General features: G+C 56.4%; 1 protein-coding gene across 9 annotated transcripts in view; it reads right to left on the bottom strand.

Moving 5' to 3' along the window:
- The window catches only part of LOC122680190 (casein kinase I), a 36,674-nt gene that overhangs the window by 4,285 nt on the left and 6,663 nt on the right, over window positions 1-25,726 (bottom strand). The window contains exons 1-9 of one of the 9 annotated variants that reach the window (XM_043881289.1): window positions 20,559-20,795; window positions 17,012-17,096; window positions 7,061-7,171; window positions 6,781-6,929; window positions 5,115-5,343; window positions 4,343-4,513; window positions 3,102-3,250; window positions 2,446-2,552; window positions 1,975-2,344 (exon numbers count right to left, since the gene is read on the bottom strand). In XM_043881289.1, the coding sequence (XP_043737224.1) occupies window positions 2,230-2,344; window positions 2,446-2,552; window positions 3,102-3,250; window positions 4,343-4,513; window positions 5,115-5,343; window positions 6,781-6,929; window positions 7,061-7,171; window positions 17,012-17,087 (1,107 nt within the window). In that variant the 5' untranslated portion in view covers window positions 17,088-17,096; window positions 20,559-20,795 and the 3' untranslated portion in view covers window positions 1,975-2,229. Of the gene's footprint in view, window positions 1-1,974; window positions 3,251-4,342; window positions 4,514-5,114; window positions 5,344-6,780; window positions 6,930-7,060; window positions 7,172-17,011; window positions 17,097-18,564; window positions 20,284-20,351; window positions 20,413-20,558; window positions 20,802-25,726 lie in introns of those variants that run through there. The other 8 variants (XM_043881290.1, XM_043881288.1, XM_043881286.1 and 5 more) reach the window with 8 other exon arrangements.

The raw sequence follows: 25,726 nt of genomic DNA, 5'->3' as shown, positions 1-25,726 counted from the left end.
TGTCTCTCCCAGAGAACCGGCCGAGAAGCCCTGACTGTCCTTCGGAGATGAGATTGGGGCTGGCTTTGGACTTAAAAGCAACTCCAGGAGCTTGTGCCTGGGGGATCAGAGGATCCTTGGATCCTACAGGAAGAACCAGGGCCCAGAGAGGCCTCGGGAGGCCTCGGGCCGCATAGCTCAGGGCAGAGCTGGGCTATGTCCCAGTCTTGCTTCACTCTCCATGCTCCCAGAGGACTCAGTGGAACATCCTAGAAATGTACGTCCTCTGCCCTCCCACCTTCAAGCCTGTCCAGGCAGGCCGGGAAGCACCAGGGCGCCACCGCCTGACCCCTGGTCCTCACCCCAGACTCCCACCCACTCGGTTAACAGATGGAGGGAAGAGAACGACTGAGCCAGAAGCAGGGCCAAACCTGTGACAAGAGCTGCCATGCCCACTCATTAAACATCCCTCGGGGAGGGGGCGCATCCACCCTGCAAGGCAGGTCCAAACTCACTCTCTGGTGGGGGGATACTGAGGCTCAGGGAAGTCAAGTGACTCCCCCAGGGGTTGGGGCTGAGCAGAGGGCTGGAGCCCTCACCCACCGCAGGCTGGGGCTCACAGTGGCCCAGCGGCAGAAGGAGCTGAGTCACTCAGCTCGTTTCCACCCAACCCAAGTGATGCCTCAAGAAATGCACACCAGGGAGGTCTCTCGGCTTTTATTTGCCCACGAGAAGACACAAAAGGTCAGCGTCCAAGTCACACGAGCCTTCCCCTGTGTCGTGCAGACCCCTGTCCTTGGCAGTGCCGAGTTTCCACCTGGCTGGCTGGTTGGACTTCAGAATACAGTGTCTCTGTGCAGCATCCCAGGCTCCAGGTATCCAGGGACTCCGGAGCCCTGATGCTGAATGATATGGCGTGGCCCCTCCAAGGAGGGAAGTTCTCAGTCAAGGACAGGATCCTTCCCATGGAAGAGTCTGCAGCCCTCGGTGCCCAGCATGGCGTCCAGTCTGCTGGTAGGTGCTGGTGAAGGCTTCTTGCAGGCAGGGCAGGAGGGGTGAAGTGGGAGGAGCTTGGTCTCCAGGTGAAAACGTGGGAGGTCCCCAGGGCATGTCCACAGATACTTCTGCCAGGGGCAGCTGGAGGCAGTCAAGCTCACCATAGCGGGGACGGGGTCAAAGGTACCCAGTTATCCAGTCCGATGGCCCTCAAGTCAGAGATCGGTGCGGAAGGTTGGCACCTCTGTCCAGCTTTTGGCTCCAGGGCCTGCCTCGACGGGAACTCCAGGAAGGGGTTGGGGTGCCAGCAATGGGTGGAGAGAGTGCTCCTAGCCTGGTTTGAGGTGAGATCTTGTGGGCTGGATGGTCCCATGAGAGGCTCTGTGAGGAGCCTTCTGGAGCTGCAGGTGCCCCTGGACTTTCTGCAATGATGGATGTGTTCATATCCACCTTGACGGGTGTGGCAGCAACTAGCTGGCCACCTGTGGCTCCTGAGAACTTTAAATATGGCAAACGCAACAGAAGAAGTAGGTTTTCAGCTTTAATTAACTTTAATGAAAAATCAGCCACACGTAGCCAGTGGCTACCACATTGGCAGGCACAGGCCCAGACTTTGCAAAATCCATTCTCAGAGCTGTACCGAGAGGAAGGGCCAAACTCGGCCCCGAACCAGACTCACGAATGCCTCTGTACACGGATGAGAGGGTGTGCACAGCACCCTAAACAGCACCCTGGGGCGAGAGCTGTGCTCCCAGCCAGAAGATCTGTGGTGATGGGTGCCACTGCCCATCTCCCACCCCTGGGATCCTCCAGCCTGTAGGATACTTCCATCCTCCGCCCAACCTCTGCCTTGCTTCTTAGGCCACTGTCTGAGAGTCAGAGAGAGCGCCGATCAGAGACCAAGCGCCGATCCCAGGGTCCTGGAGAACAAGGCCTCGGTCCTGAGCATCCAGCAGGAGGGTGCCCGCCAAGAAAAGAGGCAGTCACGAGGACACGCGGTCCAGGAAGGGGCGTTTAATGAGTTCAGGTTCAATACAGAGGCTGCTGGCAGGGTCTGGCCAAGGCTGTTCCTGGGGTCCACTGCCACCAGGCCCTCCCAGGCAAGGAACGTTGGATCTCCCTCAGGCTCTGTTCATCAGGCAGCTGATTCGTCCCCAAGAATCTCACAGCGGGGCCCTCTCCAGTGTACCCCCACCATGTCAAGGGATGTCTCCTCAGGCCTGGCCCCGATGGGCTTGGGCACACCTGGTGATGTCAGAACTGGGGCCCTGCCGTCCAGACCACAGGCCAGTAGTTTTGGGGGGGCAGCTCCTCCACCTCCTCCACGGGCCTGTGTGGAGGGCCCTGGGTGCCCAGGGGCGCCGGGCACCTGGAAGGGACAGAGAGGGCACAGCGGAGGCTCAGCCTCTTGGGCTCCCCCACCCCGCCAGGCGGTAAGTATCGGAGAAGTCAGAGCCTGGAGGCGCTTACCAGTACATGGGTGGGTTCGCCGGCCCGACACAGGGACAGGGGCGGGGGCTGGGCAGTGCAACAGCTTCGCTGTCGCGGGGCTGAGCCTGGCTCGAGGAAGCCCCCTTCTCCAGAAGAGACGTGAAACAAGACACAGGATGTCACAGACTCCGGAGGCCCAGGCCCAGCGGACGAACACTTCTCCCCACCCCACCCCCACGACTCTTAAGAGAGAGAGAGAGAAGAGAGGTGCCTAGCAAGACCCAGGGTGCCACAACCAGGGAGAAGGAAGCTACAACGAAGGGGTCCAGGCTGGCCAAGGGGGACTCAGCGAAGGCCACCAGCTGGCACGTGCAGGGCACCAAGAGCAAGACGCTGCAGGCCAGGATCAAGACAGCGGGGGGGCCCACCAGTGCCATCCGGGCCCCGCTCACCCAGGCGCCCAGGACGGACAGGAGGCCCAGGCGGGCCCTCTTGGGTCCAGTGGGAGGCGGCGCCCCACCTGGGCCCGGCTGATCGTGGCGGCACAGGCCGTCCGCACGGATGAGGCTGGAGTGGGGGTCACGTGCGCCGTCCAGCTCGTAGCACCCGGCTTCCGGGAGCCCCGCCCACCACAGGGTCACGTTGGCCTTCCCGGTCCAGTCCCCCAAGCCCGCCTCGGCCTTCAGGAGACTCACGAATTTGAGCATGTTCCAGTCGAAGACGTAGTCGTAGGAGAAGCCCTGCCGGTGGAAGAGGTTGCGGAAGAGCTGGCGCAGGTAGGAGTAGTCGGGCTTGTCGTCGAACCGCAGTGAACGGCAGAAGTTGAGGTATGTGGAGAACTCGGCTGGTGCGGGGGGCAGGGGGGACAGAAGGTGCCATCGTGAGGCCCACGCTCCTGGGGCCCCCCGATGGCGCTGTCCTACCCAGCCCCCGCCCCGGACCTCAGATGGGTCAGGACGACGTCCTCCCTACCCCAAAAACAGTCGAGAACCTGATGGAAATTCTAAGCCACAGGAGGAAAACTTGGGTCTCCTCCTCTGAACATCAGAGGTGAGAGAGGGCCCTTGTGAGACAAGAGAACACACACACACTGGTTCCTCTCCCGGGGTGCCTAAGGCCCGTGTAATTTCCTAAGTGGTGAGGGCGCAAGGAGCATCCTGTTCAGTCCTCAACGGAGGATACTCCAGGTGGCTCCTGATGGCAGCGGGTCAGCAGAAAGACCAAGCCATGATCAGAAGGTTGGAACTCCCGGGGCCCACCCCTACTCGCTTCCCTAGAAAAGGGAGGGGGTCTGGGAACGGAGTTAATGGTTGCCATGCCGATGGGATGAAGCCTCCATAAATATCACAACAGCATAGGGTCTGGAGGGCTTCCTGATTGGTGACCACGTCCCCAGCTCCACTCAAGATAGAAGCTCCTGCATTCGGGACCCTCTCAGACCTCACCCTACGTGTCTGTCTTCAACTGGCTGCTCATCGGTATCCTTTATCACATCCTATCATAAACTGGTGAAATGTCTTTCCCTGACTTGAGTGAGCCAAATTAATCGAGGCCAAAGAGGGAAACCCCAGATTTATAGCCAACTGATCAGGAGCACAGGCGGCAACCTGGACTCGTGATTGGCATATGAAGTGTGGTGGGAACAGCCACGTAGGATTGAGCCCTTAACTGCAGGGTCTGATGCTTCCTCCAGGGAGGTAGTGTCGGAAGTGAGTTAAAATGTAGGACACCCTGGAGTTGTTCCTGACACTCAGCCCTTGCGAGGCGTGCGGGCTGGGGACAAGAGCTGAGCCTGAACAACAATAGAGCTATGAGTGACGGATGCTCTGGTGCTGGGCAGTGGTGGCCCAGAACAGGCTCTGTGCAGCCTCGCTGGCCCCTCAGAAGGGGCCTTGGAGACCGCAGGCTAAGCACGCTGCCCCAGAGGGCCACTCACAGGGGTAGCCTTTGCAGAGGACCTCGATGGGCGTGGACATCTTCTTCTCGCTGATCCGCTCGTACTTCTGGCGCTTGGTGGCCGCTTTGAGGCCCTGCCAGGGCAGGGAGCCCAGGTTGAAGTACATGAGAACGTAGCCCAGACTCTCCAGGTCGTCTCGACGGCTTTGTTCTGCAAAGTCAAGGACAAGGTGAGGGGCAGGGTCCACCCGGGCTCCTGGCTGAGGGACCCCCTTTCTCCAGGGGTCCTTGGTTAAGGTGAACACCCCACCTGTGCACTCAGCAGGAGCCCCCCCTCCCCACCCCATGCTGGCTTGCTGCACTATTACCCCTCCTACAGGGCAGGGGCCTGAGGCTGGGCTTTGCTCACTCAACCGAGGCCTAGTTCTCCAGCTCAGGCTCTCATCCCTTTAGCCACTATGCAGTAGGCACCCCGGGGCCTCCCTGCCCAGCCCACCCTGCGGATAAGGCACAAGCAGTGGCATCAGCCAGGGTTGGGTCAGACCCGACTTTAACGCTTGCTAAGCAGTACGGCCTAAGGTGCCTGTGTCACACGGTGAGCCTGCAGTTCCCACCCGGCAAAAATGGGGACACGTCCTCGCCCACCAAGGCTGCTGTGGGGATGACTGAGGCATGAGATAAAGAGTGCTTCTTGCGAAGGAGAAGACCTGCCTGTGTGACCAGCCACGGAATAAACCCAGGCTGCAGAAGGAAGCCAAGGTCCTGGCGGGCAGCCCACAGGTACCCTCTGCTTCCAGGCCTTGCGCACTCACCGATGCCCAGGTGGGTGTTGATGGAGGCGTAGCGGGCAGTGCCAGTCAAGTTCTTGTTTTCCCGGTAGGGGATGTGCTGGTGGGTGCGGGCGTCCCGGTACTTCTTGGCCAGGCCGAAGTCAATGATGTACACCAAGTTGCCCTTCTTCCCCAGCCCCATGAGGAAGTTGTCGGGCTTGACGTCCCGGTGGATGAAGTTCTTGGAGTGGATGTACTCAATGCGGCTGATCTGGGGGAGGGGAGAGCAAGTCACTCAGCAAGTGCTGAGGCAGGGGGAGCAGGCTTTGCCAGATGCTCGGAGCCAGGCCTGGACTGGGGGCTGGGGCCCTACAAATGGAAAACACACCCGTGGTCCCTTCCAATGGATGGGGACCCCTGCCACAAGCAGGGGAGCAATATCAGTCTGCAACCACCATGTACGATGATTTCGAAGGGGCAGGTCAGGGAAGGCTTCCTGGAGGAAGCGACAGTAGAGAGAACCTCTGATGGAGGGATTCATCAGGTTCACTGTGAGCAGGAAAGTGAATGGCAAGATCTAGAAAGGAAGCCCAGAAAGGCATTCAGGCCTCTGCCTGGCTCTATACCCTCAGGGTACAGAAAAGGCCCTCAAGGAACCAGAGAGGCATTTCAGAGGTTGTTCTGCCAACCAGACTTGGGAGAACAGGAGTACATGGAACCCTAAACTTGGTGGGCAGGGGTGACAGAGATGAAGCGCACAGGCAGGAATTAATCTCTGGCTTCTGGAGGATACCAAAGTCAGGGAGACACAGAGGACCTTCCTTTCAACAATGTGTTAGAAACACATGTTCATCGCTTCTCGGCCTTTTGGCTAAGATCAAGTGTAGAAACACATGTTAATAAATACACACACAATCTGTCTTCTGGCAGGTTGGCCCCCTCCCTGGGCCTCAAGCTTCTGAATATTTCCTAAACTCAAAAAACCTAGACTTCTTTGAGTTTCATGTCCTGTGAGAATCTGACAACCTTCTCTGCGCACACACATTTAGCCTAAAATTGCAGGATGTCTGCGGACTTTCTGCAGGGCAGACACAGACCCTGGGGAACAAGATCTCCATGTACCATTCCAGGGCCAGGATTTTTGGTTTTTTTTTTTTTGTTGTGCCATGCAGTATGTGGATCTTTGTTCCCTGACCAGGGATCGAACATGCGCCTCCTGCCTTGGAAGCAAAGTCTTAACCTCTAGACCACCAGGAAAGTCCCCCAAGGCCAGGATCCTGTGCTTTACTTTTTTTTTTTAATTTTTCTCCCCTGAATTTATAAAAGGATTGAGGACGCAAGCAACGCTCGTCCATGGGCATGGCACTAGGTGGTGTCCCAGATGACTCCACAAAGGGGAGCCACTCCTGAGGACAAGGCCCAGCAGTTCACCTACGGCCGCTGCATGGGAACAGGCCTGAGGTCTGGATGACTACAGGCTTTACAGTCACCCGAGGGCAGGGTCCCAGGCCTTCCGTGGGAGCCCAGCTGCGCAGGTCTGGAGTGGAAACTGGCAGTCTATGTTTTAATACCTCCTCCCCCAGCCATGGCTGATGGTCAAGGTCCCCTGGTCCCGGTCCCATGTCGCTATCACGGCTTCCTGCTCCAGCATCCTCCGGCTGGGCACCCAGTGCCCCCCTGGCCCGAGGGAGGAGATGGGGGGACTCACCATCTGGTCAGCCAGGAGCAGCACGGTCTTGAGGCTGAACTTGCGGGAGCAGAAGTTGAAGAGGTCCTCGAGGCTGGGCCCCAGCAGCTCCATGACCATCACGTTGTAGTCCCCCTCGGCCCCGCACCACTTGATGGATGGGATCCCCACTGCGGGGAGGTGGGGCAGTCAGGCGCCGTCACTCCCCAGCCCACCAGTCCCTGGGCCCCTCCCCGTGTGAGTGCCCAAGGCATAGGCGCGGAGCTCCCACCCCCACGCCCACCGCCCCTCTGGCCCTCACCTCCCCCCTGCATCATCTTGTAGAATTTGCTCTCGATGTGCAGCTGGGGGTGCTTCGTCTTCACACACTCCAGCTTGATGGCAACTTCTTCACCAGAGGCGATATTGGCACCTGCGGGGGCAGGGGGACCCAGGTCACACTCAGCTGGCCAGGCAGCCCCAGGCCAGGACCACTCCAGGCCTGCCCCTGAGCAGCTCAGTGTCCCCTGGGAAGAGGCTGAAAGGTGGCGGAGGCCCCGGGCTGTATCCACGGGAAGCAGAGGAACTGAGGGGCACAGAGCAGGCCCCTGACCCAGCCTGGGCAGGAAGGGAGAACCAGAGCTGCAGCACATGCTGGGGGAAGGAGGGGAGGGCTGAGGGCCATGCAGAGAATCGGAGGCTGGGGCAGCAGGCGGCCGGATGTGAGGGGTCAGGGCAGGGCCAAAAACGTTCCCAGACCACTCAGGGGAGTGTGTCCTGCAGCGTGGAGCCACTGAGGTCTCCCAAGCTGGAGAGAGGCGCAGTCAGTGGGGTGTGGAGCCGAGGAAGACAGCAGGCAGAGGGGCAGGGCTGTCTCAAGAAAGATCCCAATCCAAGCTGCACTGGGCCTCAATTTCCCCAGCTACAGTCACAGGTAGGCTGAGCTGGAAGGTTGGGGGCTAAGCGGAGAGGCCATCTCCTGCTGGGAGCCAAGGGGGTCAATAGCTGCCATCACTAAATGGTGTGATCTCAGCACAGAGACAACACAGAAAGTCCAGAGCGGGAGACAGCCGCTGGAAGAAGGTGGGCAGGATAAAGCCAGGACCTCAACCCAGGGATGCCCGAGATGGGGCTCCACCACAAACGTGCCTGGAACAGCCGATAATCTGAGGAAAGACAACACAGCTCATGCCACGCACCACAAGCCCCGAGTGGAGCAGACGATCACACGGGGGGCAAAGATCGGAGTGTAAGTTGGCTCAACCACTTTGGAAACCAGGTTGGTCTCTGTCTGGTAAAGCTGAACACACACAGATCCTCAGTCAAACCAGGCCACTCCCAAGGGTACACCCTTCAGAAACGTGAGCGCTGGGAGGCCAAGCAAGGACCTTTGCACAGCAGCAAAGGACCACAACGTCCAGCCCCGGAAGATGGCCAAAAGGTGGGGCAGGTGCCCAGGGATGCCCCACGCAGGGGGAGACAGGCACGACGGCTATGGGGCGGCTCTCTGCACCCGAACCCTCTCTGAGCAGAGAGCAAGGCATAGCACTGCTTACAAAGACCAGAAGGGGGAGACACCCAAGAGTCCACCAGCGCAGGCGTGGAGAGCCACCCTGCCTGTCCCTGAAAATGAACCGGGCACTGACACGGGCTGTGAGACATTGACAAACCTCACACACACAGTGTGCAGTGGGCAAGCCACACTCCAGAGGGCAAATGCTGTCTGATTCCATTACATGAAGTGCCCAGAACAGCAGAACCCATGCAGATAAAGATCAGACTGGTGGCTGCCAGGGACTGGGGGCAGGGGGAAGTAGGACAGGCTACAGGACAGGCTACCCCACTGAACAGGTGCAGGGTTTTCTTCCGGGTGATGAAAATGTTTTGGAACTAGATAGGGATGGTGGTCACACACACTGGGATTGTACTAGTGAATCAGTGAAGTTGCTCAGTCGTGTCCGACTCTGCCATCCCACAGACTGTAGCCTACCAGGCTCCTTCATCTATGGAATTTTCCAGGCAGGAGTACCAGAGTGGGTTGTCATTCCCTTCTTCAGGGGACCTTCCCGACCCAGGGATCGAACCCAGGTCTGCACTGCAGGCAGACACTTCACTGTCTGAGCCACCAGGGAAGCCCCTGGCGTTGTACTAGATGCCACTAAATGGTACACTTCTTAAATGGTTAACAGCATGTCATGGGAATTTCACCTCAATTTCAGGGGGAAAAAAAAAGAGGAAGGAAGAGACAGAAGGATGCAAGCACAGTTCTGATTGTCTCAATTTCAAAAGGTTCCATGCTAAATTATGTATAGTTTAGGGATATAAACGTGATAAAACTCCTCAATAAAAGGGTATAACTTAAAATTTAAGATTCAGACAGTCGTCACCTCTGTGTGGGAGAAGCAGAGGGTGGGATGGGGTGGAGTACTAGGGGTTTTCAGGGTGACAGAGCTGTCTTCCTCCAACTAGTGGTGAGAAGAGTGCCTTAAATGGTGCACATGTTTTATACATTTAATTTAAAAAATAAAACAATGAGATGTTACAAGAAGGGAGCATTGCTTTTAATTTGGGGGTAAGCAAGGTTTCCCAAAGAAAGGCAATGCCAAAGAATGTTCAAACTACTGCACAATTGCACTCATCTCACACACTAGCAAAGTAATGCTCAATATTCTCTAAGCCAGGCTTTAACAGTACGTGAACCAAGAACTTCTAGATGTACAAGCTGGATTTAGAAAAGTCAGAGGAACCAGAGGTCAACTGCCAACATCCTTGGATCATCGAAAAAGCAAGAGTTTCAGAAAAAACATCTACTTCTGCTTTATTGACTATGCCAAAGCCTTTGACTGTGTGGATCACAACAAACTGTGGGAAATTCTTCAAGAGATGGGAGTACCAGACCACCTGACCTGCCTCCTGAGAAATCTGTGTGCAGGTCAAGAAGCAACAGTTAAAACTGTACATGGAACAACAGAGTGGTTCCAAATCGGAAAAGGAGTACGTCAAGGCTGTATATTGTCACTCTACTTATTTAACTTATATGCAGAGTACATCACGAGAAATGCTGTGCTGGTTGAAGCACAAGCTGAAATCAAGATTACAGGGAGAAATATCAATAACCTCAGATATGCAGATGACATGACCCTTACCACAGAAAGTGAAGAAAAACTAAAGAGCCTCTTTATGAAAGTAAAAGGGGAGAGTGAAAGAGTTGGGTTAAAACTCAACATTCAGAAAACTAAGATCAAAAAAAAAGAAAAGAAAACTAAGATCATGGCATCTGATCCCATCACTTCATGGCAAATAGATGGGGAAACAATGGTTGGGCTCCAAAATCACTTCTGATGGTAACTGCAGCCATGAAATTAAGATATTTGCTCCTTGGAAGAAAAGCTATGACCAACCTGACATAATATTAAAAAGCAGAGACATTACTTTGCCAACAAAGGTCCATCTAGTCAAAGCTATGGTTTTTCCAGTAGTCATGTATGGATGTGAGAGTTGGACTATAAAGAAAGCTGAGTGCCGAAGAATTGATGCTTTTAAACTGTGGTGTAAACTGTGGTGTTGGAGAAGACTCTTGAGAGTCCCTTGGACTGCAAGGAGATCCAACCAGTCCATCCTAAAGGAAATCAGTCCTGAATATTCATTGGAAGGACTTATGCGGAAGCTGAAACTCCAATACTTTGGCCACCTGATGCGAAGAACTGACACATTTGAAAGACCCTGATGATGGGAAAGACTGAATGCAGGAGAAGGGGACGACAGAGAATGAGATGGTTGGATGGCATCACCAACTGTATGGACAGGAGTTTGAGTACGCTCTGGGAGTTGGTGATGGACAGGGAAGCCTGGTGTGCTGCAGTTCATGGGGTCGCAAAGAGTCGGATACAATGAGCAAATGAACTGAACTGAAAGGTTTTTTATCCCTGACTTAAAATCCAGAAGCCATTAAAAAAAAAAAAAAAAGTCTCCCTCCCCTCCAAAAGCGGAATTCCTTCCCCATGGCAAAAACACCAGAAACAAAGTCCAAAGACTGACAGTACATACTCATAACTTTTATCAAGGGCAAATAACTAATATCACACTAACATACACCGAGCACCTACAAATCCGTAGAAAAGAGACCAACGACTCCCCAGGAAACAGGCTGAGGAGTCAAACACACTTTACAGAAGTGAAGTGAAGTCGCTCAGTCGTGTCCGGCTCTTTGCGACCCCCTGGACTGTAGCCCACCAGGCTCCTCCGTCCATGGGATTCTCCAGGCAAGAATACTGGAGTGGGTGCCATTTCCTTCTCCAGGGGATCTTCCCCACCCAGGGATTGAACTCAGGTCTCCCGCATTGCAGGCAGACACTTTAACCTCTGAGCCACCAGGGAAGCCTAATATACACTGAGCACCTACAAATCAGTAGGAAAGAGACCAACGACTCCACAGGAAACAGGCTGAAGGAGTGAAACACACACTTCACGGAGACAGAAAGAAATTATTGGTATAAAATGGCTTACTCATGAAAAGAGCCGACCTCCCGTAAGAGAAAATCTAAGTTAATATTATCCTGAAAGACCAAGTCCATGTAAGCTGGCCTGCCTTGTCTGTGGGCAGAGGGCTCCCCTCCCCAGCGGCAGGCCCCGTATGAACTGGGGAAGCTGGGCTGCAGGGCCGCCTGGCTCCCTCCAGCTTCCACTTGGGGGAGTTTACTCAACAGGCACACACAGGGCAAAACAGGCCTGGATGAGGCTGTGGGCTGTAGGCTGTTTGCAACAGTAAAAGCTTGGAAACAACCCAAATGTCCAGCTCGGGGCCTGGTTAAATAAAGAAAGGCCCATCCATAAAGCGGAACACAATGGAGAAAGAATGAGGAAGCTCTCTCCGTGCAGAAGTGGAAAGATCTCAAAGATACAGGAAGTGAAAAGGCCAGTACAGAACAGTATGTATTCTATGCTGGAGAACACAATATGTATCTGTGTTTCCTTGTATCTACAAAGAAACACTGAAAAGAAACATGAGAAATCCACAAGGCTGCAGGGCAGGAGAGGGAAAGGACATTTCTCTGATACTAAGTTATACGTTGCCCTTTTTTTTTTCAAAACCTTTGTTAAAATTCACAGAGTGTTTTTTTTGTACATTCACAAGGTTATGCAACCGAAACCACAATCAATTTTAGAATACTTTCACCATCCTCAAAACACCCTATTCTCTTAGTAGTCACTCCCCACCTCCCCCAGCAGCACCCCCGTAATCTAGGCACCCACTCCCACAGAGCCACTTTCTGTCTCTATGAATTTGCCTACTCCTGCCACTTCATACAAACGGAATCATACAATGTGCGATCTTTCGTAACCGGCTTCTTTCACTTAGCATGCTTTTGTATTCTGGACTTCGGTTGTGTGTATTTTCATTTCTGAATCACATAAAATTAAAATTAAAAGAAAATAAAGCAGATCCCCAAATTCAGTGCCCAATGGGAGAAAAGAAAGCGCTTTGCAGACTCTAAGGTGCTTCTGAAACATCAACACTCATTACTGGGGAAAGCCTTGCCTGTTTCCGGGGGGACAGTGAGGATGCGGGCAGCGGGGGGCTGGGGCTCACTGCAGTCCACCAGCCTAGCAGTGGCAGGAAAGGCTGCAAGGGCTCCTGTGGTGTGAAGAGGACCGGGCCAGGGTGGTCACAGCACGTGCAAAGGCCCGACGGGAGTGGGATGCAGTGAGCTCTGGGTGGTTCTGGTGCAGCTGGTGCTCGAGGGGGCTGAAGCAGACAGCTGAAGAGGCGAGGGCGGAGGAGATGGGAAGGGTCTCAAGTGCCACAGTCCTAGGCATCAGCCTGAGCCTCTGGGCACCAGGCCTGGCTGCCTTGTTACAGGGCCCTGTGATTCCATGATGGGGCCATCCTGCGCACTTCAGGGTGTTCTCCAGCCTCCCCGACTCTGCCCACCCTGAGCGAACAACCAAACCTGCCTCCAGGCCTTGCCAAATGTCCCCTGTGTGACAAAATCTGGTGGTCCCACCCCTTGTTGGGACCACTGGTATATCCAGAAGGACAGGAGAGAACTTGAAGTCGGGGTGGGGGGGGGGGGAGGAATCTGCACGGAGGCTGCTGCAACTGTCCAGACAACGGTGGCCCCATGCAGGCAGGGGGCAGGGACCAGTTGACGCAGGGCCTTCAGCACTTATGATTCAGCAGATTGTGCAGAGAGCAGAGGTGTAGGGGGAACGCCCCTCCCCGAGAGGGAGGGGTGGTGAAGGGGAGGGGTCTTCGGGCCCCGTGAGCTCTTACACACCATCCTGCAAGGACTACTGCTTGTATCTCTATTCAGTGTGTGTGGAAACTGAGACACCAAAGACGAGCAGGGACCTAAGCTGTTAGGCAAAGGCGTCTGACTCCCACTGCTGCCAAGCTGCCTCCAGGTCCCACCACCTCCACCAGATGCCCGCACTGCCCCTGAACTCTTACCAGGAAGTCCCAAGTCCACTCTCAGACCTCCCTTACTTCTCACAGCTGCGGACCTGAGGCTCAGACAGGTTAAGTAACTGGCCTGAGGTCACACAGAACCGGCTGGGGCAGAGCCAGGATCTGAAACTTCATCTCTGAAGCTGCTGCTTTTTTCTCAATTTCAATTCCCTAGCATCTCATTCATCACTCAACAGACAAACACTGAGCCCTGAGCCGGCCCCACCTTGGAGGAGCTCAGCTCACCTTCTGTGGCAATGACAATGGATAACTTTGACTAGGTACAAAGCGCCAGGCGAGGGCAGCAGAGGTGGCCCCTCGGTTGGATACAGCAGTTCTGCGGGGGGGCGGGGATGAGACAGTCTGGAAAACAAATTTGGACACGGAGAAGGGCTCGGCCCGGCTAGCCCTTGAGGGTCTGGGACCTTGGCAAGCTCTAGGTGGGGAGGGGGATGACCAACCTCATGTGGGGGCTCCCTCAGACACCGGCACAATCAGGGACCTGGCTGGATGGAAGATGGGGCTGAAGCACCCCCACAGTCACCCACTGGGGTGCACCATCCCCTCCGCATTTAGAACTGAGGCCCAGAGACTAAGGAGAGGTCTAGAGAGTTCCTGAGGGCAGCCGGTCAGCGGCTGGTAGAGTAGGTGGCACAAGCTTGGCCAACTCCAGACCCCACGCAGCCAAGGTGAGGCCCTAACAAAGTGGGCCACGCCTGCCGGCCAGCCCCTTGCAATACCAAGGGCGAGGGAGGAGGAGCCTGAAGAGGACTACTACAGGCCGGGAAGCCACATCCACGAATGTGCTTGCCCTCGGTCGATCCTGGAAAGCAGGGCCTGGAGGCCGCGCCCAGCCCCACCTGCGGAGGCCATCTGGAGTCAGGCCCTGGCGCCAGCACCAGCGATGAGAGTGTGGCCAGAGCGCTGAACAAAGGGAGCCAGCGAGGCCAGCCGGGCAGGCCCTAAAATCCCTGCCACCCCCATGCCAGCAAGAGGGGCCCAGGAAGGAGCTGGCAGGACACCGCACCAGGCCAGGGTCCCCGCGGCCTGTGCACTGGTGAAGGCAGGACAGTCAGTGGAGAACTGGCTCCTGGCCCCCCGCCCAGGCCCGAGAGGACCCAGCTCCTCTGACAGCAGCAAATCCTAACCAAGACTGAAGGCTGGGGGACACCACAGGAAAGCCCCACTGCTGGGTCGAGCACGTGCAGAGGGTCTGCGCCGCGATCCCATTGCTTCTCACCACCCTGGGGGTCCCACGACCCCACCTCGCAGACGGAGAAGCCAAGGCTGGCAGAGGTCATCCCTTGTCCAAGGGCACACAGCGAGGAAAAGAAAGGCCAGTACCCAGAGCCCGGTAGAATTTACTCCAAAGTAAATTGGGGGAGTGAAATCGGACCTAGATTTTAAAATGAACTAGATGATTCCTGGGAATTAAGGTTTCCCTTGGTGGCTCAGATGGTAAGGAGTCTGCCTCCAATGTGGGGGACCCAGGTTTGGTCCCTGGGTTGGGAAGATCCTCTAGAGAAGGAAATGGCAACCCACTTTAGTATTCGTGCCTGAAAATCCCATGGACAGAGGGGCCTGGTGGGCTACAGTCTATGGGGTCAGACATGACTGAGTGAGTCACACACACAGATGATTACTGGATAAACAGAAGTCCTGTCCCAGGGAGGACCAGGAACACTGGCTTTCTGAATGACCTTGGGTTGTCCTCTATTTTGGGGCCTCAGTTTCCCTTCTGCAAAAGAGAAGGCCTGGGGTTCAGTGTTGTCTAGAAGCAGGTGTGCACCTGCCAAAAGTTGCCTTAAACCATCGGCTCCAGGCTTCAGTCCTGAGCCCGAAGCCGCCACGATAAGAGGATCCTTTATATCCACCCCAATTTCACAAACAGGAAGGAGATGGGGTACTCCCTCTTTCACAGATGAGAATGCTGGGGCTCAGAGAGAGAAAATGACTTATCCCAGGTTACAAAGCCCATGAGAAATAGACCGGGGACCTGAATTTGCCCCCCACATCCCAACTTTCTTCTCCCCTGCCACGAAGGAGGCCACTTCACAGGCCTCTGCATGTCACGGCCCCCATTTCCTCATTCCTTCATTTCAGAGGCTTTCACTGAACCCCCACATGCTGAGCCCTGGGGCAAAAGTATGGATGCAAGCCAGCGCCCCGCCCCCACCCCACAGGAGCTGGAGTCGCAGAGCAGACCTTTCCATCAGCCTGCACTGTCCCCTCCCCCCTGCCCCGGGCTCCGCGGTGTTTCCAGGAGGGTGGTCTACTAGGTGCCTGACCACAACGTGCACATCCGGCTGGCACTTGCCAGCCTACAAGACGCCCTCCCCTATGGAAGACTTCCACTGGAAGTCCTTGGTCGGCCAGGCAGCAGCATCACACAAACCTGCTGCATCGCACAAACCTCACCGACCGCACCAGGCCAGGTCTGCCGGCTCCCTCCTACGTCCCGTCCTCCACACTCTCACTCCTTGGAGGGCTGTGGGTAGAAAGTCTGCCCTTTCTAGTTGTTTGTTTTTTTTTCTTTTCTTTTTTGGCCACACCACTTGGCCCACGGGATCTTAGTGCCCTGAGCAGGGATCGAAACTGCACCCGATAATGAAGCACAGAATCCTGACCCCTGGAACGCTAGGGAATGCCTTGTCTTTTCTAGATTTGGAGAGAAGTCCTGGTGGCCAACGTGACCATTCCACCCTGTCTCGATCTGTAAAGCGGGGACAGCTCGGCATTGTCCCCAGAGGCGGCTGTGAGCAGAGACCGCATTCGCGCAGGGCTCCCAACACAAGTACTTCCCGAAGAACGTGGGCATACATGTCTCCCCCGACCTTGATGGGGAAGCAGTGGCCCACTGGGAAGCCCTCGCACCCCAAGAGGGCAGGGACCCAGACCACCGGCTAAGAGAAACCCGCTGAGGTCTGAAGCAACAAGCCAGGCACAATGACCTGTCGGCTTCCTCCGCTCAGGACAGAACTGACCAACGACTCTTTTTCCAGGAGGGAAACAGAGGCACAGATGCTGCCAAGAGCACCGGGACAGTGACGGGGAAAAATCCCGGGGGCTGCCACCTCACTCTAACAACTCCCACTCCCGATCGACCAACACAGTCTCTCTCTCTGGACCAACAACTGCCAAGGAAGGGTTGCACCTCCTGACTTCGTGACCCCCCACCCCCACCCCGCCCTGATCCAGGGCTGCTGAGAAAGTGGCATTCTCTGGGATCAAGGACAGGGGTGAGATGTCAGTGATTTACTCAACAACAGGAGACCACGCTCAGCCTTTCAACAGGAAGCACATCCGGGGAGAGAGATTCTAAAAGTTACGACCACCACCCCCGCCCCCAAGGTTAGTGGGGAGCCTGCATCATTCCAAAGTCTTCCTGGGCTGAATTCCAGACCACAGGGCGGGGGCGGGCCTAGCAGGGGAAGCAACAGCGGCCCGGCCACTTCTGTTCACCAGCATCCTTCTTCCCAGGAGACAAGACAGGGGTGCTAACCCAGCCTGGGCTTTCCCACGCCCAGCTGGAAACCCAGATCATCTGCAGCTAGAAACCCAGAGTTAAAAATACCTCCTGCAGCCCGGATGGCAGCACTGACATCCCGGACGCCCACCCTCCTGCCCTGACTGAGGAGTCCCTCGGCCTGCCTTACCCCCAGCCTGCGGCTTCCCTCCCCACCTGGGATGGGTCTGGGACAAAACAACCAAAACACGGAGTCACGTTCGAGCTTCAGAGCATGAAATCTTGGCATCTTTCCTCCGAGCCCCCAGGGCTGTCCCAGGGGCTTCAGGCCCCACTGAGCTGGAGCCAGAAACACTCACCTAGGTAGATGTCTCCGAAGGACCCGCTCCCGATCTTCCGGCCCAGGCGGTACTTGTTCCCCACACGTAGCTCCATGGTTCACTCCTGTGGAGGGAAGCAGAAACACAGGGTCAGAGAGGAGGGGAGCTGGGAAGGGGGTGAGCCCCCAGACCCCACCCCTCCCCCACCAAAAAGGTCCCGCAAAGCCACAAGAAAAAACTCGGGACACTGCAATCTCCCTCTGGCTGGCCTGGAAGGGATTTGGCCTCATTTTGCCTAAAGGGCAACCACAGGTCAGGTAGCCCAACAGCCTCCACAGGTGGTGAGGCTATCGGAACAGGTGTCAGGGTAGCCAGGCAGAAGAAGGGGGTTGGAGACAGGGTGCAGGAGGAAAAAGCAAAGCAAGCAGTTCCTCGGGGGACAGGCATTTGGGGACCCGCCAATAGGAGCCTCTCGGCGCAGGCTAGTCACAATGGGCAAAGACCCTGAAAGGAAAATCAAGGACAGAGGGGGTGATGGAGAGGGCAGATGGAGAAGCTGATCACCTTGGGGCTGCTGCCATGGCAACCACCAGCTAATTCCAACCTCCAGGGACAGGAGGACAGAGTGAATGGAGGGTCCCCAAAGGAGTTCCGCAGCCCCCTTAGGACTTGGAAATGATGGGGTCCCAATGGCCCCATTCCCACCCCAGGCTTCCAGCACCAAGAACCAAAGGCCAGGTCTCCACAACCTGCACGGGTCTTCCCAGAGGTAGACTCTGCAAGTTTGCACTGGGCCCCGCAAAGAGAGATCTCCCCAACTCAGGGGGAAGGTTGGAAAGGGGCCCCCAGAACATCCAGCTTCCGGTCTTCTCCCTCTCTCAACCTCGCAACACCAAGAACTGCAACAGGACTCTCTGCACGGCCTTCTACGGATAAACAGACAGTTTGGGGCTGACTTTCTTCAAGACTTGGAGGGTCTCCTAAGAAGGCCCTGCGGAGCAACCGAGGGGACCAAAGCCAAGTTTTGAGCCGCCCGTCAGCTTCTTTGGGATGAGAGGAGGTCTGGGGGGACAGTGCCGATCTGAGCACTTCCCTCCCTGCTGTGCCCCACCCTGGGTGTCCAAGCTCTCTCAAGCTCTCTGAACTAGCAGGGACCACCCTGGGAGGGACCCCTCTGCTCTGGCCTGGGGCAAAGATCTGGGCACATTCGAGGTTCTGGCCAGCAGGGGAGGAAACTCCAAGGCTGGGAGGTGAGGTCTTGCTCTGGGGGGCCTATGAAATAAGGAGAGGGTTGTGGGGGAGTCCACTAAGATCACAGAGTGTCTACAAGACAGCCAGTGTAGACAACTAGGAAGACGGGCCGCTCTCTATAGACAGGGAACTCAGGCCCAGGGAGGTCACGCCGCCTGCCCACCTGCCCTCCAGCAGCAAGGCTCCTCCCCTAAGGCCCAGACAGGGCTCCTGCTGCCCTACCTGGCGGCTTCCCACCCACCCGCTCATGCTAGGGCCAGGGGGCCGCGCAGGAAGGGGGAAAAACAGCAGAGTCTCGGCCCCTTCCCCACACCAAGGACGACCAGGAAAGCCAGACCCACCTGGGAGGCGAGGTGGGAGGAGAGCTTTCTTCCACGAGGTCGTGGTCAGTCTCTGCCCACCGGGGTGGAGGCGAGGAGCCGACAGCTCCTGCCCGGGAGAGACGTCCAACCCCAGCGCCAGTTCCCAGGGAGCCGCCGCTAGCCCTTCAGCAGTGGTCACAAGGAAGGAGCCTCCACCCCGCGCCGGCCAAACTCCGGGCTCTCCACCAAGGGCCTCTGCCCACACGCCCCGGCCAGTCTTAGCGGAGGTGCCAGGGCGGCCAGGAGAACCCACTCCACATTTGCGGGAAACTCACCCGCCACACACCTCACATACACACCATCCTGTGTGGACACTTCAAAGGAAGAAAGAAACGCAGACGTGTACCGGGAGCCCCGCTGGGGGGAGGGCACGGGGCGGGGGGTGGGGGCGGGGGGACGCGGGTGTGTACACACACAAACACCGCCACCCCCCCAGTCCGTTTTCCGCCAACGCCAATTCAGAGACCACACATGGCAGCCGGGGAAGCCGCAGGTTCGGAAAGGAACATAAATACACCCGCATCCTATATTACATAAATACCCACGCCGGGTTATATAAATACCCATGCCCTCCCGTCTGGGTGTCTTACATAAATACACTGCACATGACCCCCCCAGCCCCTCCCCACTCACCCGGCTGTCGGCAGGGATGGGGAGAAGAGAGGGTGCAAACCACTAGCCCTGCAGGCAACCCACCCCCTATCCCCACCCTGGGCTGCTCCTACACCCCAGGGGCCAGGGCCCCAAGGAGAGCCTAGACTGTCCCAGCACTGTCCTCCCAAAAGCCTCCCAGAGAGCAGAAAGACTTGAAGCGGGAATGGGAGAGGCTTTCCAGTTCTTTGCTGCTTCTTTTTGGGGGGAAGGGGGGGTGGCGCTGGAATAAATGAAGGGGATAAAAAAGGCGGACGTGAAGATTCCAGAGTTTCAACTGGTTAAGAAAAATGAGACAAACTACCAAGCTGAATGGCACATGGGCAGTTTTCTTACTCCCTGCCCACCTCCCTCCCTGGATCATTAAAATAAAAATTGGAGGGACATCCCAGCCAGACAGCCAAAGCAGCCCCAGACACAAGCATTTATTGAACGGGTGCAACTTAATTCACTGGGGATCCCCTGGCCCTGTCCCCAAATCCTTCTCCTGAGGAAGGCTGATCCAAGAATATATGCAAGAAAACTAAGAGAAAAAGTTGGGGAGGGGGCTCACCCCACTTTGAGTTTGGTGTGAAGAGCTTGGGAATCCGCTCTCTAAAGACACCCGGGCACAAACATAGTTTTCTCTTCCATGGGGACTTGCAAAACATGGATTTCTCACAGGCAGAAATGGGAGAATCCGATCTGATAAATAACCCCCACCCCTTTCTTTCTCTCCACAAAGGAAAACAAGAGTCGGTGCCTGGGTGACCAGACACCCCATCACCCCAGGGCCCCCAAGCGCCCCCATCCAACACGCGGGAGCAGCCCTGCTGACCCCCAGGTCTGGAGCACCCGAGCCAGGAGCGGAGGGGTGGGGGGCGCTAGTGATGGGCTGGTGAAGCCTATCGAAGCCCAGGGTTTGGCCGAGAATCCCGAATCAACAGAATCGGGTGTCCCCGGCACCCCAGTCCCGGACCGCCCCCCCCCCCCCCCACCTCCGTCAGCGTCCTCAAATCGCAGCCAGGGGTGGCCGCCTAGGCTGGCCGAGGCCTTGAAGGGTCCAGCTCGGGAGAGAGAGACGAGCCGGACTGGGGGTGGGGGGGCTCCCCGGGGCAAGCCTGCAAAATAGTCACCCTCCTCTCCTCCTCGTCCCCAGCCGCGCCTTTGTCCTCGCCGGGCCGAGCGGGCGGCGCCCGGGCAGCCCCCCCATACCCGAGTGCGAACGCGCGTGTGTCCGCCCTCTCCCCCCTCCCTCTCGCGCAAAAACAAAGAGGCGGAGGGAGCCCCGTTTCCCCCCAGGTTTGCGCCCCTCCGCCGGCCCGCGGTCCCCCAATATTTACCCCGCCGGGAAGGCGCCGGTGCCGGGCCGCTGCTCGGGGGGCTGCCGCAGGCGGGGGCGACCCGCCGGGGCGGATGCCGGAGGATTTGCAGAGCCGCCCGCCGCGCCAGCCTCTCCCGGCCCAGCCGCTGCCGCCGCCGCCGCGCCGCCGCGCTCCGCTCCGCTCGCCCCGGCCGGGTTCAGGATCTGGCTCTCAACGCCGCCGCCGCCGCAGCCGCCGCCTCCCTCCTCCGGGCCCTCCTGCCCGACCGCCCCCGCCGCCGGCTCGCGCGCTCCCGCCCGGCGCGCGCCCGCCGGCTCCCATTGAGCCCCGGGCCCGCCCGCTGATGTCATCCCCGACCCGCCGCCGCCGCCTCGGAGGATTTAAAGGGCCCGCGCCCCCCCTTGCTCCCGGGGACGCTGGGGGCCCGCAGCCGGGAAACACGGTCCCCCGCCCCCAGCCTCGCGAGGAGCGCCTTCCTGGATCGGGGTCTTCTGTGTGGGGCCAGGAAGCGCACACAGACACGGACACCACTGATCCAGTGGGGGGCACAGGTGGAAAAACCTGGGTGGGGGTGGGGAGGAGGAGGCGCCCCCAAAGCTGGGGTCTTCTAGCCCCAGACCGTCCTCTCCCCTCTGCCGGGTTCTGTCTCCTCTCACACCCTAGCCGTGGGCCCCTCCGAAGGCCGGTGTTTATGTGAGTTACTGCAAAAGGAGATTGTTTAGAGAGTTGAGGGCTTGCTCCGCCTCACTGCTGCTGAGCACGCAGGCCAGGTTGACTCAGGGGCCAACTATTTGACAAGACAGCAAGAGATGGAGGGACGTTGACAAAAGGCCCAGAGAGGTAGCCAAGGCTGTGCTGCTTTCTCCCCTCCAGAGAAAAAATCAAAAGCGACCTTTCTCTTCTGCCTTCTTCCTCTTCCAGCAGCTCAAACCCGTGGGCCCAGAGCTGACCTCAAACCCAATCCTGTCCTCACACGTTTAATGACCCACCCCACACAGGAACGGCCTGGCACCGGTTGGTTCCTGCCTTCCCTGCCCTGGAACCAACACTTGAGTCAGGGTCCCCCAAGTGGTGCACATTTAGCCAAGTTGCCTCCCAGCTCTGGGCTCAGGTTTCCTCACCTGCACCCCTCCCCAGGTCACCAAGAATTAATTATGGCTTCCTACTGGCTTCCAGAGCAGGGGATGAAAGGTTCCAGGGCAGAGTTATTAACACAATGATATTTACACTGTACCATGCAGAGCTCCAAATTATGACACACAGCCATTCATGGCTGTGGACACACAAGTTCTGGAGTGTGCTGCATCCAATCCCAGAAGCATGGTTGGTGGGAAGAGTCACGTCAATAATAATCGCATCTTCCTTCGAGCCTGAGGACTTAGTCACACAGTCTCCAAACTGGCAGAAGCCCCACAGACTGGGTTCTTTTAGAGCCCAGGAAACCGCAATCCAGAGAGGGGAAGGGGTTGGCCCAGGGCCACACAGTCCAAGATGTCTCTGTTCTCCCATCGGGCCCTGGGAAACTGAGTCTGTCATGATCTCGCTTCCAGGAGCAGGAGAGTGAGGACAAGTCTTCCAGGAGAGGTCTGGGGCATTCACCGGGGACCTGCCCTCAGTGCCACTTTTGCCAGAGAGCGTCACCGGCCAAAAGTGCTAGGCTTTGCCTGGCCTGCGTGGTGCTTCTTGTTTTTACTTCTTTTGCTTTGTTAACTGATTCCCAGAGTTTTAAAATGGAAAGATTTGGAACTTCCCTGGTGGTCTAGTGGTTAAGACTCCATGCTCCCAGTGCAGGGGGCACAGATTCAATCCCTGGCTGGGGAACTAGATCTGACATGCTGCAATGAAAGCTCCCACACGCTGCAACTAAGACCTGGCACAGCTAAATAAATGAATAAATTTCTTAAAAAAGGAAAGATTTTAGATGACAGGTCTGTATTCCCTACTTCTCTTGAAGTACTGGGAGAACTGCCACTCTGGGCCCAAACTCACCCTGGGCCCTGGCCACACTTAGCCGGCCTGGGTGGCAGCCACCCACTTGGTCACAGCTCAAGGGCCCTGGTTTCCTCATGTCAGCTTTGTTTTGACCATTTTGATGACTCCTTCATCTCCTGGAGGCCCCCAAGTGTGACCTGTCCTAGAAGCCAGCCTCCAGGCTTGGCTACCAAGACCCTTCCGTTGTCATCTGTTTCCAACCCAATCTCATCAACCCTGAATCCTGCTTCCAGAGTCCAGGGAGGCCAACCATGCCTGTGACTGCAGGTTCTCCTGAGTAAGAGACAGTGCCAGGCCTGGGTCCCCAGGCAGAGGGCCTCCCCTGGCACCACTAAGCAGGGTGGATACACCACTGTCCTCTCCATCACCGCCAACCATCCCATGCTTCCTACATGGCCCTGTTTCCTAGCTCTCTCTCTCCAAGAAAGGACTGATAATCCCCCGCCCCCCAACCAGCAGCTACTATCTCATTTAATCCTCTCAATTCTCAATAGAGGAGATGGAATCCTCCTCTATCCTTTCCCTGGTTCGGAGAGAAATCTGAGGCTCCTCACCTTTGCCTCCAGGTACACATTAACCAGGGGCTTCCCTAGTAGGTTAGACAGTGAAGCATCTGCCTGTAATGCAGGAGACCTGGGTTTGATCCCTGGGTCAGGAAGATCCCCTGGAGAAGGAAATGAAAATCTACTCCAGTATTCTTGCCTGAGAATCCCATGGACGGAGGAGCCTGGTGGGCTATAGTCCACGGGGTCGCCAAGAGTCAGACATGACTGAGCAACTAACACGCACACATACAACAGTCAGATGGCCCAGCTTCCCGTCCCAGTCTTGTCACATGTCCCCTCCCATTCCAAAACTTGTAACTGACCCCCCTCCACACACGCACACCACTGCTGATCCTGGTCAACCAGTCTTCAGACCCACTCCTTGGCTCGAGGCCTGCCCCCAGCCTCTCCCCTCTGTCCCCACCCAGTCTTTCCCTCAGAAGAATGCTCCCCACACCCCCTTCCGATTAGCTGTTCTGTGGGCCCAAGTTCTCCCCTTCTTTCTTCCCTCTGACACCACCCATGGGTCCTTTTAAAGAACTTTGCCTCTCAGCTCTCAGGAGAAAACTGAGGGGACGAAAAACCCAGCCAAGGTGGGGAGGTGATTCAAAGGGAAGGAAAACTTCTATCTAGCAGCCTCTGGGCCTGAGGCTGGGTTCCAGACTGGATTCTCAATGATTCCTCCCAGGACTTAATGCCCAACTTTAAAGGGCGTACCAAGGATGTGTCAGGCTGGAGTCCCCCTAGCCCCCCTCCCTATATACCCTTACCAACCCACCCACCCAGAAAATGCAATCAGGCCTGGGACAAAAGATGTCAGTGAAGAGCTAATCACTGAGTCCAGCTCTGGGTTTCAGTTCCTCTTTACTGGGTCAGGGGCAGCCATTCCTGAGAGCTTGAACCGATTTTTCTGGTAACCCAGAGCCCTGGGCTGGGAAGCTTGTGGTGCCCAATGATGAGGAGAAAGATTTCAGTATCACCCCCAAGGCACCTGCAACCTGAATCTTGGGGCAGGGGGAGGGCACTGTAGATTTACCATGCAGCAGGGAGGGTCCTTAAAATGACCCTACATAGGACTTCCCTGGTGGTCCAGTAGTTAAGACTTAAGAGCTTGCAATTCCAGGGATGAGGGTTTGATCCCTGGTCAGGGAACTGAAATCCCACATGCTGTGCTGTGTGGCCAAGAAAATATTGAAAAAGTGAATTATGGGGACTTCCCTGGTGGCTCAGTGGTAAAGAATACACCTGGCAATGAAGGGGACACAGTTTGATCCCTGATCTGGGAAGATCCCACATGCCGCAGAGCAACTAGGCCTGTGCACAACTTTTGAGCCTGTGTTCTAGAGCTGGGGAGCGGCAACTACTGAAGCCCAGGCGTCCCCGTGCTCTACAAGAGAAGTCCCTGCAATGAGAAGCCCGCACACCACAACTAGAGACTAACCCTCACTCCCTGCAACTAGAGAAAAGCCCACACAGCAAGGAAGACCCAGCGCATCCAACAATAAATAAATAAATAAAATTATTTTTAAAAATGAATTAAAAAAAAAAGAACCATTAAAAAAAAAATGACCCTACACAATCTGTCCCCCAAGGCTGCCCCAAAGCCTCAGGATCTCAGGCCTGGCTCTCTGGCTGCCAAGGACATGTTTCCCACAGGGATCAGCCTCCCTCGCTCAGGTCAGGACCTTCAAGTCCCTTTCACAGGGAGGCCTTCCAGTCCTGATGTAAGATCCACCCCCCTAATCCCCACCCTCCTCCAGACACTGCCTCCCTCTCCCTCTCCTTTTCTGCTTCGTTTTGTTTCCTGGCACTTTGTTGTTGAGTCGATAAGTCGTATCTGGCTCTTTGTGATCCCACGGACTGCAGCACACCAGGCTTCCCTGTCCTTCACCATCTCCCAGAGCTTGCTCAAACTCACGTCCATCGAGTCGGTGATGCCATCCAGCCATCTCGCCCTCTGCCGCCCCCTTCTCCTCCTGCCCTCAGTCTTTCCCAGCATCAGGGTCTTTCCCAGTGAGTCCTGGCACTTATCACTATCCACCTTATTCTATGTGGTATTTATTTGATTTTTTTTTTTTTTGGTCTGCCTCGCCCACTGGAATATCAGAAGGCAATGAGTTAAAGCTCTTTGGGGTCATCACTAGGTCACCAGTATCAAGACTAATGTCCTTCCAGCACACAGAAGGGATTTAACAAATACGTGCCGAAGGAGTGAACCGTGGATTGTGAAAGGACAGCCTTCGCTAGCTCTGAGTCTACGCTAAGAGCTATCACTTACTGAGCACCTACTGTGTGCCAGGCCTCCCTGAGCCTTGTTACCTGCATTCAATCTTCAAGTGTGTCCTCCGGAGAGATGGTGGCCTGGCAGAGTCTATGCTCTTAACTACCTTGCCCAGGCTGGTGAAGAACACAGCTCCAGGACAGGACCCTGGTCCCCTCCATCAGACCGCCAAGCCCCTCTACCGGAGAATCAGTTCTGGACCCCAGTGGAGAGACAGGGGGCCTCATGGGGCACATTTACTCCAACTCCATCATTTCACAGGCAGAGAGCCTGGGGCTTGGGGAGTCTTGCTCAAGGTCACAGAGGGAGTCTGAGACAGTAGCCCACAATGGTTAAAAAGCTGACTTTGGTACTTTCGAACTGTGTGA

Source organism: Cervus elaphus, chromosome 22 (assembly GCF_910594005.1).
Source record: "Cervus elaphus chromosome 22, mCerEla1.1, whole genome shotgun sequence".
Taxonomy (NCBI): Eukaryota; Metazoa; Chordata; class Mammalia; order Artiodactyla; family Cervidae; genus Cervus; species Cervus elaphus.
The sequence above is the reverse complement of the archived record's forward strand: the minus strand, read 5'-3'. Positions and strand labels throughout refer to the sequence as shown.